This window comes from Nansenia antarctica, assembly GCF_963989245.1.
Source record: "Nansenia antarctica genome assembly, chromosome: 2".
In the NCBI taxonomy this organism is placed as follows: domain Eukaryota; kingdom Metazoa; phylum Chordata; class Actinopteri; order Argentiniformes; family Microstomatidae; genus Nansenia; species Nansenia antarctica.
Genome location: NC_137675.1, coordinates 72,769,426 through 72,783,909, shown reverse-complemented (window position 1 = coordinate 72,783,909; position 14,484 = coordinate 72,769,426). Strand labels below are relative to the sequence as shown.

Here is a 14,484-nt window from a genome sequence, read left to right as displayed (position 1 = left end):
TAATCTCCTTATGTGTGGTCTTAACCTCAACTGCTAGCTAAATTTGCTATATTTACAACATTTACAAAATGACACCTGGTCCAACCCTGATTACGCCAGTCATCCAAGCCAATGCATGACATTTATTTACTGTATCTACATTTGTCAAGTCAAAGGAAAATAACACAGAAACAGTACATAACAAATGGCGTTAGCATATTACATGAAGCTCATATCAATAATAATAATAATAATAATAATAATTCATTGATTTATATAGCGCTTTTCCGAGGCTCAAAGACGCTGAAATAAATTATAATACAACTTATGTTACAGAGAGATTTTCTAATTATACTTCTATATCCCTTTACATGGCAGCTAAGCTCATAAAATCAAAATATAAATGAACTATTTCTGAATTACAAAAATAAAACAAAATTCCAATTACTTTGTAAACATCAATGCTGACATTAAAGCTATGCATTTGAGAAAAAAAAAGATTATATTTTCCAGGTAATCATTTTTGGAAAAACCTATATTATATATTCCTCACTATTTTTGAAAATTAGATATCATTCTATCGATGATTCGATGATTCCATCAAAATTCCATCATAATTCCATCAAAATCTAATTTCTCCATAATACTGTCCTCAAATCCACTCTCCCCCCTCAGCTCAGCTCAGAGCCATGGTAGCCAGGCTCACTAAGTCACGTTTCAGAGTCTCTGTACAGTCTGCCTCCCTGGCCAGTCTTCTGAGGCAGTCGGTAGAGTCAGAGAAAAGCTGTGGGGACCCCGGAGAACCCAGCAGTAAAGACAGACAGGCCCGGCCCAGACCAGGGTAGCTGTAACGCTGGGAGAAGCAGTACACCTGGGGTAGGAGAGCACCAAGAGCCCATCCTCCAGGGCCATCTTCTGAGTCCTGGGTGGGTGCTGAATCTGAGTCCACAACCTGCTGTGTGTTTGAGCCAGTCTGTGGTTTAGAGTGTTTTCTTGAGCGCTTTGAGACCAATCGTGATTCCCTGATTCCCGTTTGAGACACACAACGTGGTCCTAAAACTGATTCGACACAAGAGATTGTCTCCGTGTTTGAGGTTGCATTTGCTGCCTTCTTGCCCTTCTGGTCTGGTCCAGTGGCAGGATGCGCTGTACTCTCTCTTTGGTGACAGGATTTGAGTCCAGGACCGTGAAGTGTCTTAGACTGTCCTACTGTGCGGGCCTGAGAAACTGTGTGTGTGACTTTCTGTGCCTTAGAACCACTGAACTCCAATCCAGATGTACGGCTTGCCAGACTCTCATCAGCAGACTCTCCCCCTGATCCATCATATTGGTTTAGGTTAGAGGTAGACTTTTTTCCAGTGTTTTTCTCAGTGTGAAAAGATGCAGTTCGACCAGAAGACTTTGTAGAGCAGGACATGAGTAGAGCCACACATAGATCCTCCACCTCCTTCTGCAGCTTGGTCACCAAAAACCTGCAAGCACCCATCATTATCTCTGCTATGGGTGTCGTCTGGAAACCCTGGGTCTCCACCACTGAGTGTTCTTCTGCTCCCTCTGTACAGATAACCAGTCCTTTAGAGGCCAAAGATCCCAAAACCTGACAGAGTCCTCTGCCTCCTATCCTTGTCTCACCCTCCTGTTGCATTGTGTTCTTTAAGTCCTTGTTCAGGCGACAACCATGCAGGTAGTGCAGAACTGGTAGCAGCATACCTCTGCTGACGTCCCTAATAGGAATGGCCTCCTTAGTGCTGCCCTGTGCCTCTCCAAAGCCACCCCTCAACAAGGCCCTGAAGTACTCAGACCCCACCTCATCTGAGCCCTCCGCCCCAGCCACTGCCTCCCTGTTGGCTGAAACCTGGGTTCCATCGTCCAGCAAGAAGAGGAGGTCAAAGGTTGATTCATGGTAAGGGCATAGGTTCTCTAGGCGAGGCTTCTTCAAGAGAGGGGGAGAATCTTCAATGATTTCACACACTGATGGGGTTTTCATGGGACTGGGTGCCACAGGCCTTTTTTTGTCCAATTCTGCTTTGGGACCACCCACCAGACTGGAGAGGCATCCAATCAGGAGGGAGAAGTGCAGAGAGTGGTGCTGCGGGGCTGAGACTTGTTGTGGTGAGTTAAGACAGTCTGAGAGCAATCTTTGACACTCACTGGTGTGATGGTCTTCCTCTTCACCATCGTCATGACAACTGAGAGGCTCCAGAGCCAAGAGTAGGCCGCCGTTGTCCAGTAGAAGTTTCTTCAGGAGAACCTTGTTACTGAAAGGGAACAAAATATAATGTTAAGGATTTGAATGAACACACAACAAAGTACTACACAAAGTACTACACATCAGCAGAATGTTAATCAAATTCTATTATCATCAGCAGATGATAAATGATGCAACACTATAATTACCTATTCATAAGTGGTAGAGAGAGAGCACAGTTCAGCTTGTCGGACTCTGAACCAGAAAGCATCACATGGGACAGGACTCCAGTGCCAAATCCAGACTCACACTGAACACGCAGATTACTGAGGAGAGCAAGACCTGTAGAAACATAGACATATAATAATAACTGAATCAACCAAATATAAAATAGAAATATATGGCAGAACAACAATGAAACTTACCAAGCTGTTTCACTTTGGCTTTGACTCTGTCAGTCTGCTTCACTCCCCCTTTCTTGACCCCTTGCTCACCCCCTCTCTCGCAGAGATGGTGCCGGATCAATGCCACAGACCCAGTCCTGACAAGAGCCTGCAGGCAATTTGGGTTGCAGCTCAGCCGGCACAACATGCGAAAGCATCTGCCACTGGGGTCTTGATGCTGGGTGAGGTAGAACAGCAGTCCAGAGATGATGCTGGAGTTAATCAGGGCAGCGCTGGGGTCAGTAGCATGAGAGAAGCGTGAGAGTAGAAGCAGAATGGGAGACTCTGGAGCCCAGGGTTCTGGGTGGTAGGGGTGGTGGTATGCCTGTGATCGTGACAATGTGGGAGGGGTGTCAAGAAGGACCATACTTGTGTGGGCAGCTGGCTGAACACGGGGTCGTTTCCTTGGAGGGGAGGTGAACTTGGATGGGGAGACAGGGGTGAGGTGTGGCTTAGTGGGAGAAGGGAGAGACGGGGGAGAGGAAATGAGCAGGACTTGAGGGGTGGAAGCAGAGGAAGGCTGAGGGGTGCTGGGAGGCGGATCTGTGTTTTTAGAAGGAGATGACATGTGGACCTGAGCTGGGGGGCTCATTGAGGTAGAGGGAGCAGGCAATTGCTGACGGCCAGGTTTGGATGGGGCCAGGGGAGTGGTGGAAGAGACAGATTGGGTAGGGGAGGAGCATTTTAATGGGGATAGACCATCAGAGCAAGGATTTAGGGGAGAGGAGGAGGGAATGGGAAGGTTTCCCCAATCTCCGTCCATGCCCCCAGGGGAGTCGAGAAGATCCCCCTCAGGCGAGATCAAACCCTCAGATACTAGCCAGGACCTGGAGAATCAGGACAGAGAGGTCAGATGACTGAAAAAAAGAATAACAACAATAATAATTTAAACATCATTCTTCCAAGGCCTAATTGGAAAAGAGAGTGTTCACTTACCTCAGGCTAAGAAAGCTGGATGACCCAGGACCCTGCTCCTTCCCAGCTTCCTCTTTCCTGCTCGCCTCGAGGGACGGGAAATCAAATGAATCAAAGCATGATGTGGACAGAATCTCTGAAGTAGACATGGTAGAGGTGAGGTTTATGTCCATCTTCCCAGCAGATGGCTCTTCGCCTTTAGCAAGCTCAACTAATCGAGCAACTAGCAGAGGTACTAGTCCCAATTCTTGCAATTGTTCCAGGGCACTTTCATCATAGACAAAGTCAACACAGGCCAAAATGGCCAATCTGGCAAGGGGGTGGTTCAGATGGGCCCCTAAAATGCCAATAAGCACCTCCAAACCACTGCTCTCTTTCACCTTGGCACGGTTTACTGCCTCCTTGCAACACAAGCAGAGCGCTTTGAGGTACACCCCAGACTTCAGAAGGTCCTTCTTGACCTCCTCAGTAAATTTCGGTATGACCCCCAGTGAACCCACCAGAGGACGCAGGCAGCCTTGGGAGCATAAGTTAGCCAGGGTTTTCAATGCTAGTTCCTCAAAAGGTTTGCCTGCCTCCCCCAATGCCATGACCCCTAGCTGAGCAAGAACCCCAGAACGGGACACCTCTCTGGCACATTCTACTCCGCAGCCTCTGGTAAGCTCGTGGAGGGTCCTAAGAGCTGTCCGCCTCAGTCCGAGAGGGTATTCTGGAGCAATGAGCGGGGCAAGAGCAGGCAGAGTGCCCTGAGTGAGCAGCAAGAGGCGGTTGGAGGGCGTGTCTGACAGGTAGAGGAGAGCACGGGCGGCTGACTGAGCACACTCTATTTTCGGAGAGGCGGCTTCAGAAGAGTCAACAGAGGGAGAGGATGGAGCAGAAGGCAGAGACACACAGAGGAGGAGAAGCGGAACACCACCTGGGTCAGAGAGAAAGGTAATTTACGTTAAATGTTACATATTTCAAAAGGAAGCAAAGAAAAACACAAGCAAATTGTGTGTTCATCGACACACCAGCAGCGATTCTCAGACATACCAGCAGAGTGGATGAGTGTTGAACTCTCCGGGTCCATGGCCAAGTTGCCCAAGGCACGAGCAGCTCTGTTCTGAACTGTCTCCATGGCTACATTCCTTTTCAGAATATCCACTGTTAAAAGCAGAAACACAATTAATTGTCATTGTTTATAAAATATTTATTAACATGGGCATAGAAATGCAATTCCTGGGACAGCGACTTACCCATAATAGATATTCCCCCAAGCTTACGAACCTTTGGAGGGGAGAGAGAAAAAAAAATGTTATCACATGCAATTTAAATTCACATTTAAAATGTGTAGCCCTTATTTGTCCTCCATCTATCATTAAAACTCACCTCAACTCGTGTCGATCTCTCAGTGCAGCAATTGGCCAGGATACTTAGAGCCAGGTCCAGGGTCTTCCTAGAACACTCAGGGTGTTTGAGCAAGTTCAAGAGGGGCTGTGTTCCACCCTGTGTTCTGAATAGGGCAATCCCAGCAGTGCCTCCTTTGATGTGCTGTGTACGGATGGCCACTAGTGCTCGCCACTGGCCAGCTTTAGCTCTCTTCTCCATCTCTCTGCCCCCACCTGTGTCCGGCCCTGGATAGCCTTTGCTCTGGTCCTCGGATGCCAGTCCAGGTTTAGAGAGCTGAGAGAGGCACCACTTCAGCGAAGCCTCTGGGGAGGATGAGGACACTTCTCTAGAGGTGCCCACCCCTGTCGCATGTTTCCGACTTCCTTGTACTGGCAATGAAGCCATGGTACCACTTAGACTCTACCTCACCCACTCCTCTGATCCTATCCTCACTAACGAGTCACCTCAGGCAGATTGTGATGACATGAAGGTTGAGAGGGGGTCTGGGAGCATATGTGGGGATAGTTACTGTTGTATATAACAACTTCCTCATATGTTGTATAAATATCAAATATTGCAAACGATTATTAACATTATTTATTGCAAAAACATTATTGCAAATAATGGTGAGACATCTCCTCTAATTCATTTTTTAAACTGCAACGTTCCAAAGTTAATACACAATTATGGAATTCAACAAAAGACTACAGATACCGGCATGACAAGTGGAAAAATTACCCTCTGACCCCACCTCTCAGCAAAGCTGCTGGGAGTTGAAGTTCGTCTACCTTCGGTCCACTCCCTTAAAAAAGGCCTACGTATGCGAGAAGGCCAAACAAACAAACCGGTTCTTTATGGTGGGAATACAATATCCCATTCTATATTTCAAGCCTATATCTAAAAGATTATACGGTTTTGTCTAGAATTCATAATTTCGACCGGCCTAATTATTTTGTATCAAACTAAAAACAATCGGTGTGGCTAGCCGCTAACGCCATCTTTAGCTGAACGACAAACAGGGGGCGGTGGCGAAAAGGAGGGAGGGATATGTGTAAGGGTACTTTATTTAATCGTGGGTCTTGTAGTCTCCAATTGAAGCATATAGGTTAGATCTCGTTCTAATGAACTACATCTCCCAAAAAAGCACTTCGCATTTCCTCGTTGCTAGTCATAGCTCAAAGTATTCAGGGATTGTAGTTGATAGATCGCACAATAACGCTTCGTTCATTAGTCTACAAGAACTAAGAACTACAATTCCCAAACTCCTCTCCGATGCAATGGATACATGCTGTTGTTGTTATAATCATCGTTTTAGTTGATGCGGAAAAAATCATCGGTGCCATTGAGGAGTTGTTAAATTCGTCGATATCATTGGTTGTTCTACTACAAACAGCTTAAAGTATTTGTCACTATTAGGACTGGTATGGAGGTTATTGAGTCAATTGTAACAGAGAGCGTTGAAGTGGTTGAACATGCAACTGTGTCAAATTTGGATTCTGAAAAATCGAAAGCAGGTGAGTGCTTTCCAACTTATCTCGTCAGCAGATTGCATCCACCGTTAGATGCGAGGAGGGCTCGATGACTTTATTACCGCCAAGCATTGTGTCTGTATTGGTCAATATCTCAATGGTGAAAGTTTCTGTAAACTAACATACCTATGTGAAGCACTTCTGATCATTACAATTATAAAAACAATAACACATATTAAGTAAGTTCAATTTCTTTCATTCTTAATTCATTGAAATCTATTGATTTTAACTTAATATATTCAATATTAACCAGTAACTGTTTTCCAGAGTTTGTGTGGACTTTACAAGCCACATGGGAACTTGTCCATACCCGACTTGAAATGGACCACGCTTTTGACCAGCCAGTGTGCAAGAAGAAGAAACTGTGGGAGACTGTGGCTGAGAGGATGACTACCAAGCTGAGGTCAGCAGGAAACCCTGATATCACCATCAAGGCCTATGAGTGTGACCTTAAGTGGAGGAACATGCTTGCCACATACAGGAAGAACGCTGAGCGGGCTAAAAGACTGGGTGTCCAGAGTGTCCACTGGGAGTTCTTTAAGGCCATGCATGAGGTCCTGGGCAAGAGCAGGGAGGAGATAGAGGCACAGCGCAGGGCCAAACTTCATGGAACCAAATTGGGCAAGGCTATCGCCAGCAAGAGATTCACACCCATTCTCCCTACACCTTCCCTGACAACTGCTGCCCCCTTCCCCTCCAGACCCCCACAGGATGTCCTACAACTGTACATGGAGCTGCAGGAGAGGAAGATGAACATGTGGGCCCAGCAGAAGGCCCTAGAGGAGAGGAAGATTGAGGCCATCAATAACCTAGCCCGTGCCATCTCAAATCTGTCTCAAAACAATAGTGCCCAGCTGTCAGAGTAACAGCACAGCACACTGGAGCAGAGGAACAATAGCTCTGAACTGAGTTTTTTGTGTGGTTAAATTAATGCAATTGTGTCCATGAACAGAAAGACTATAAGGGGGGAAAAAGGTGTACTAAAAAGTTATTTTTACAATACCTAAAAGATGCGCAGTAGCCGCAGTCTTGATTGTTCATAAGTGTATCAGTTCTTGTTAGACTATACTTATTACATGACATTCAATATTGTACATAGTATTATATATAGGGTACAAATAATCCTATATTTCCAATCCTATAAGACTGTGTGGCTATGATATTCTTTATTTAGAGAAGAATATGAAGGCGTACATGTCATTTTATTCAACTTCATGGAAACCAGAGCTACTCATTTCACGTACTTCCTGAATCCAATTCTTTATACAATAAATCTGCAATAATTTCCCTTCTTCTCACACCCTCCTCTTGTATCTCTCCTTCACCCTCTTGTGTCACAGCCTCCCTCTCAATCTGTCCTTTGACCAATTCCCCCATGTCCAGAAACACATTGTGTAGTATGCAGGCAGTAAGGACGACTGCTTTGGCCCTTTCATAGTTCCCCATGTCCAGATATCTGAGTCTTTGGAATCTGGCTTTCAGGTCTGCCACAGCCTGGTCCAAGAGGTCAAAATGGGTCTCCAGGGTCTTATTATAAAGATTCTCCCTGGGTCCACGACCAGATGGGTATGGGGTTATAATCTGGTTGGAGACTGGGTACCCCACTCTAGCCACTAGGCAAGACCCTGGAGGCATCATGTCAGGCTGCTGTTTGAGTTTGTCTCTCAGGGCACTGGCTCTGTCCATGTCTGATCCCTTGCTGAGTCTGCAGTGCATGAATCTACCCTTATGGTCACACACAAGCTCCAGGTTCAACCAGGAGTCAGGATGGGCTTCCTTCTTCATCCTCTTAACCTCCGGAACCATGCTCTGCACATCTTGTTTCCCAATGGGCAGGCGGATGGGAATGCGGGTGTGCCCCAAGACTCCTAGAACCCTGGGGACACCTTGCTCTTCCAGCTCCTCGGCTTTTCCAAGCAGGCTAGAGAGGGGGAGGAGGTTATCAACAGCCTCTTTGTCTGGAAGAGAGAGGGGCAGAAACAAATATGGGTGGGGGTGTGAAAACAGTGTAGATAGTTTTAATGTGCACATTCACCATTTCAAAACCAGCCAGAATAAGACTGCACCTGAGTCCATATGAGAGCAGTTGTTCAATGGGTAGTGATCATAGTAGAGATTATTAAAGAGAGCTTTTCAGTTTACATTTTAAATAGACTCATACATACCAGTCGGCCATCTAATTTGTTGGTCCTCCAGCATGTTAACACGCTCGCAAAAGGAGAAGAAGATCCTGTGGATGTTTCCTCTCTCTAGGCGGAAACTTGTAGACACAGAGCGATAGCTGAGGCGCTTGGAGAGGAGGGTGAGGGACAGGAGAACAGTGTGGGACATCGACAAGCGGGCACGCCCAGCCAAGCGACTCCTATTGTAACTTGAGTTGGAATTCTGGAGGAGCTCTGTAATGTACTGGGGGGGTAAAGTTAGAAAAAAGTGATTGTATTGCAAGTGACAGAAATGGTTCAATGTCAATGCAGATAGGGGGAGGGGCGACATACTCAAAGCACATCGATGAGATCAAAACACTGAACCCACCTTAACTGAGGCGTTGTCCTCAGCGTCACTTGACTGTTGAGTTTCAGACCCATCTTCTTCCTGAGAAAGTGTGGCTGATTCGGGTAGCTGCATATGGGGTTCTGTGTGCAACTGAGGTTCCACCAGATGGAGGGAAATGGGTCCGAGCTGAGTTTGAACCTTGGCTATGAGGTCGGCCTCCAGAATTTCCTCCACGGCCTGGTCCAAGCGTTGCTCCAGTTCGCCCTGAGAGAGAGGCTCCCATTCCCGCTGCATCATTTCGAGCACAGCTCGGCCAGCCGACTCTACACAGCTGCTGTACATCGTGGTCGTGCCGGCGTCGGACAGACTAGCTGGGCAGACCTACCAGGATAGACCATTGTGTGACTTATTATGGCAAATGTTTTATGTTGTGTTTTGCATAACATATCAATCCGGACGTTTAGCCAATATAGATTGATGAAACACTAGAATGAAAAGTAACTGCACCGAAGCTCCACTAGCATGCCACCCATGGATTAGCTACTACTACTAACTTTTGTCTCATTTTTAAAAAAATGATCAAGATTTGTATAGGACTGACTGCGACGTGTTGTTACATTAATAACTGATGAAGACCACCTACCGGCACTTCGATTCCAGTTAGATCAGTCGCATATCAGACTTTCGGTTTGTTCGTATCTGTCTTGTTGTTTCGTGTTTCAGATCTGTCTCACTTCCTCGAGCCTGCACAAGGGAGCCAGTAGCTAGACGTCGCCCCCTGGCGCTATGAGCTTGTATTCACACTGTTAAATTGCTGACATGAGAGTTCCACCGTAGCTTTGGTTTGTTGTATACCGTCTCAAATTCTAGAGCATGTTGATTGACATTTCCAAAACCCAGACCTCTCCGACTATGCCTCCTCCAGACTGAACTGACCCATGGATGAGAATGGCATAAAACGCATTTATACAAAAGACCACAGCCAACACCACATAGGGTCTGGAAAAGAAAAGGGTAGTTTTTTTTAATATAAACGCAAGACAATTACAGGTGCTGCTATTATGAATTCCCGCTTTCGAGCTTAATAGTGAACAAATCCAGTTACATTGCAACCTTTTCACCTTTTGAGCCTTTAAAATCATCAATGACAGGTTAATTCATGTCTCTTTCCAATATCCTTCATATTTTTTCAAAACACCTCCACTAAGATTTCAATATACAAAACTTTGTATCTCCATTTCTCCTTTGATTAAAAAAATAAGGATATTTTGTTGGGGGGAAATCAAATGACTAATTTGTGTACCTTTTGAATATACATAGAGAAAAAAACAGTAGACACAGGAACTCCAGTGCAAAGGTCAAAAAGACCAAAAAATATCAAACAAAAACACCAGATAGTGGAAAACTGAGTATCTTTTCACCGAAATGACAATTTCACCAATTCTAAATCTTCACAACAACCTCTCACTGTGTACGTGTGTATGTGTGTGTTCCACTATACATGTTATATCATGTCCTGGCATTAACATGTTAATCTGTTTTTATTTCAGATCCATATCATGCATCATGTTCTCTAGATAAGCTAATGACAAACTCACACCCCCTGTGGTTGCTCCACACACAACAGCTCAAAAAGTAATTAAAAAGGCTAAATTATAATATTAATATTTAATAGAGAAACACTCAAACATAAATGAAATCAGCAAGAGGGCATTCAAAAAAATGTAATAGCCACTCCATTCTCAAATTCCCACCAAACCAAAAACACACAAAATGCACATAAGGCTACACCCTCCCAAAACAATTTGAATTCATTAAACAACTTGAATTCATTAAATAAGAGGTATGATTCATATGTTCAGCCTTTTTTTCTTTTTCTACCAATCCCCAAAATGACTGACAGTGGCCAAACAAATCAGTCAGAAATCTTTGTTGACGGGTCATGGTTGTATCTAAACATGCGTTAGCCTAGTTGAGAAATAATGTGATGCCATGAACTGGCAAGTGAATTCATGTTTTTCCTGCAGAGTGAAATATCTCACAGGTCCACTCACATGTAACCCATACTACAGTCTGTGAAGCCCCCCCCCCCCCCACCTAACCCAAAGCACAACTTCCCAGATATCACCCACTACCCTTCCACATGTCCTCCCTCTGTCCCTCCCTCCCTGCCTACTCTTTTCCTTCACTGTACAGCCTGCTCGTTGGCTGTGCTGCCAGAGTCCTGAGGCTTCATGACGTCAGGAAGCTCTGGGGGGCTGGAGAAGGGCTCAACTCGCAGCTGCTCAAATGCATCATCTAATAGAGAAGAGGGAGAGAGTGTATGACAGAAAGAAGAGTGTGATTTGATTGATAAGGAGAGGGTGACAAATGCCAAATTAATTAAGGAAAAGGCAACGGCATCTGCTTAATGGCACACATCATTATCATTATCTGAACAAAACACAAGACAGGTAGGTACTGCTGGACTAAAACATCAACGTGAGCACTCACCACTGAGGCGGAAAGCTAATCCAACAGTGCCTGGGGCCTGAGGTCTGGCTGTTTGGTTTGTGAACCCACAGTCTCCAAGAGTCTTACTATCTTCCAGCAGCATGTCATCCTGACAAAAGAGAATGCAGAAAAAGATAGTAAGGTTCAACAACATTACCAGGGCTTAACTGATACCCCCTTTCTACCAACGCAACCCTAGTTCTAGTTCTGAGCTGGTGCTAGTGTCGGTTCGCAGTTGGTGCAACTTGAAAACCTTCTGAGAAGCAGTTTGCTTTCTCCAGGGGCCGGTTTGCTTTTAGAGAGCCATGTCATTACGTCACTTTCCCAGAAATGCACCAACTTCAAGCACAACAACAATATTTATAGGTATTTGTGCTGCTTGTCACAATTGCTATGGACAGCGATTACATTCAAGAAGAAAGGTAATTGCCTAACATGTTTTAATTATTATTAACACTGAACACAACACATGTTGTGTCGCCTTTGTTGTAAGCTAGCTACCTAGCATAGACTGTCCTGGTATCGATCACAATGCAGTTAAACATATCTAATAAATTCTTGGTCTCAGTTGGTCACGATAATCCCGGCCCAGCCCCTGACATAAGTGGTTCTTGGTTCTAGACCTGGCCAAGAGCTGGTTCTTTTACAGTCGAAACACGAAGAACTGGTTCGAGATTAGGCACCGGCTCCGAACTGGCCTTCAAACTGTCTTGGTGGTAAAGGGGTAATACAGACCCTCATACATATCAAGAAACTGCTTACACAGCATAAAGGGGCCAGTTGAGAAAGGACAACGGGAAAGCTGAAGCTGATGTATCCCATCCAAAGGAATGCAGTTTCTTTCTATTTCTTTCTATGACAACACCTTTCTCTCCCACACTTGTAAATCTTTATCATTCTTGTGTGATCCACCTTACTTACCTTATAGAGCCTCTGTTCCTCCGGCGCCCTCTTCAGGATACCCTCCACAATGCGCTTCAGCTCATAAACAGTAGTGGACTCTTTGGCATCAGTGAAGATGGTCGTCTTGTGACGCCGGATCATCAGAAACACATCCTAAGACAACAACAAGCAAAAGGGTTAGAGGTTTGGTAGAATTGGTTACCATCATGAGTACAAAGACTGTGGGAAACTGAGCTGTCAACAGCTAAGTCCACACAGGACACTGACTTCAGGGTGGCAGCTGTAAAAGCAAAAAGTGTTAATACAAGGATCCACAGATGCAAACTGGGAAGTAGGCTTCTCAAACAAAAAAATTAACAAAAAAAATTTCTGGTCAGAGCTACAATGCTGTTAGATTTTACAGTTGGATAAATTATCTCGAAATTGGAATAGAAAGGGAGTAACAGTTTAAGAAGGAGCCCAGAGGCAGAGGGCAACATCATTGCATTACCTCAGATTGCGGGACAGAGCTAGGGAATAGTTTGTAGAAATTACAGATTTATATTTCATGGCAATGACTTCCGTAGGCAATTGCACTGCCTTAGAAATTCATGTTTTAATTGAAACAAACATTAAAGAGCTCAGCAGAACTAGGCCTCAATTCCAGGCCTATCCATTTTCCAACATTCACTTTGCTATCTAAATAGAAGCATTGAGGGAGATCTTGCCTTATGTTGAGAGGGTTAACACTCTGTAATACTACTAATAATAATAATAATACTAATACTAACAACAACAGCAACATCTTAGAAACGTTACTCGTTAAAGCCCTCTTGAACCATGTAGCTAGCGACCGTAACCACAAAACAAAAGTTTAACTGACACTCATAGGCTTGACACTCCCGGATCACTGGCAGTTTGATCATTGAGGGGACATGGCTGATAGTGTCCATCGATTGGCCTACAGTCATTAATACAAACAGTAAATACTATACATATATTCTAGCATAGTTCAGCTACTAGATTTCAACGTTACAAGGCTCAAATTGCTCATACGTAGCTAGCTAACAGCTAACTTCAGCTATCATACACAGAGACAGTGCCAGACAACTGTGTCTGGTCTGGAAATCAAATAAGCTGGCTGGCTAGTGTTAGCCATGCGACAAAATGCGTTGCCATTTTAATTGGTTTTACTATTAAACCAACGTGGCTACATAAACAACATGTAGATACACATTCTACATGTACTAGCAGCACGAACCACAACATAGCAAGAAAGCTAATTCAATCGGCGACGCGTAAATTAGTATCTGGCTATAAACGCTAGCTAGCGTTATCTGGCAACAGTAATGTATCAGTTTGGATCATTTGTCTCTCCTAAGAAATCATGTTGGAGTTAAGTAACAACATACTTTCCATTTTATCGTGGAAAGCTAGTGGACAGAATGTTATTTCTAGCATTATGACTGCCCCTGGCCCGAGCAGATTACTTTACTTGCGATGAGTGATTGCTAGATGATTCACTTACTTAGACACATTGATTTGTTTTAAGTCGATTTGGATGATGGCGTCTGCTAAATGCTCAAAATGTAAATGATATCTGCTTCAAATGACACCAGTAACGTAAGCTAACATTAGCTAGCGACCCTACAAACCCCTGTACCCCTGGTTCAGCTAGCTAGCTAGCGCCTAGTCCCCATTTACCGACATACGCTAGCGACTACGAAACAAAGAGATGGCCACATAACTAGCGAGCTTCTTTGGCTATAACTCAGTGAGTTATACCGGGTCCTGGTGTGTCAACGTTTCTTTGGCAGCAAAAAAGCAATAGCAACATCAAGTCATTGGTAGTTTTAAAATAATTATTTCGAGCTGGTTGTCTGTTCACTCACCATTTCTCCTGATCGGTTGCACCTACGCCTCCTCGATCCCACCCTGCACTGCGAGAATCATAACACACAACAGCTGTCCGCTGAAACAGTACATGTACTCTCACCATTTCCATTAGCATGATGAAGATGAGACAATTAATACCGTGCAGTGCTGTTATTTTATTAATTTGTTTTTTTATAATTATTTTAATTTCTTTATTTTAATTTATTTATTATTTATATTTTCATAAATGTTGTATGTAAACCATACTTTCTGCAAAACAATCACACATATAGCCCCATATCTCACAGGTCTGGGGGTA

At 44.5% G+C, this 14,484-nt stretch overlaps 3 protein-coding genes across 3 annotated transcripts; all 3 read right to left on the bottom strand.

The window, feature by feature from the left end:
* Positions 1 to 272: 272 nt before the first annotated feature.
* Positions 273 to 5,298, bottom strand: armc5 (armadillo repeat containing 5; the record flags this gene model as incomplete). Its single annotated transcript, XM_080523389.1, has 8 exons — positions 273 to 2,237; positions 2,377 to 2,509; positions 2,593 to 3,061; positions 3,329 to 3,437; positions 3,547 to 4,441; positions 4,558 to 4,668; positions 4,761 to 4,791; positions 4,894 to 5,298. 8 exons carry the CDS (start codon positions 5,296 to 5,298, stop codon positions 656 to 658), a joined length of 3,735 nt encoding a protein of 1,244 aa, XP_080379515.1. The 3' UTR covers positions 273 to 655.
* Positions 5,299 to 7,658: 2,360 nt separating this feature from the next.
* LOC308150570 (putative nuclease HARBI1) lies at positions 7,659 to 9,632 on the bottom strand (the record flags this gene model as incomplete). Its single annotated transcript, XM_080523388.1, has 4 exons — positions 9,559 to 9,632; positions 8,955 to 9,296; positions 8,588 to 8,828; positions 7,659 to 8,380 (listed from the first exon to the last, which is right to left on the bottom strand). The coding sequence occupies exons 2-4, from the start codon at positions 9,255 to 9,257 to the stop codon at positions 7,659 to 7,661; spliced, it is 1,266 nt and encodes a 421-aa protein (XP_080379514.1). The 5' UTR covers positions 9,258 to 9,296; positions 9,559 to 9,632.
* Positions 9,633 to 9,916: 284 nt separating this feature from the next.
* Positions 9,917 to 14,223, bottom strand: elob (elongin B). Its single transcript, XM_080522557.1, has 4 exons — positions 14,183 to 14,223; positions 12,330 to 12,464; positions 11,409 to 11,517; positions 9,917 to 11,213 (listed from the first exon to the last, which is right to left on the bottom strand). Exons 1-4 carry the CDS (start codon positions 14,183 to 14,185, stop codon positions 11,101 to 11,103), a joined length of 360 nt encoding a protein of 119 aa, XP_080378683.1. The 5' UTR covers positions 14,186 to 14,223; the 3' UTR covers positions 9,917 to 11,100.
* Positions 14,224 to 14,484: the final 261 nt, after the last annotated feature.

Bases quoted from the DNA above. Each gene is read 5' to 3' on its own strand.
- elob (XM_080522557.1), bottom strand. The intron at 11,518-12,329 runs GTAAGTAAGGTG...CTCTTTTGTCAG, and splicing joins AGGAACAGAGGCTCTATAAG to GATGACATGCTGCTGGAAGA. The intron at 11,214-11,408 runs GTGAGTGCTCAC...CTTCTCTATTAG, and splicing joins ATTAGCTTTCCGCCTCAGTG to ATGATGCATTTGAGCAGCTG.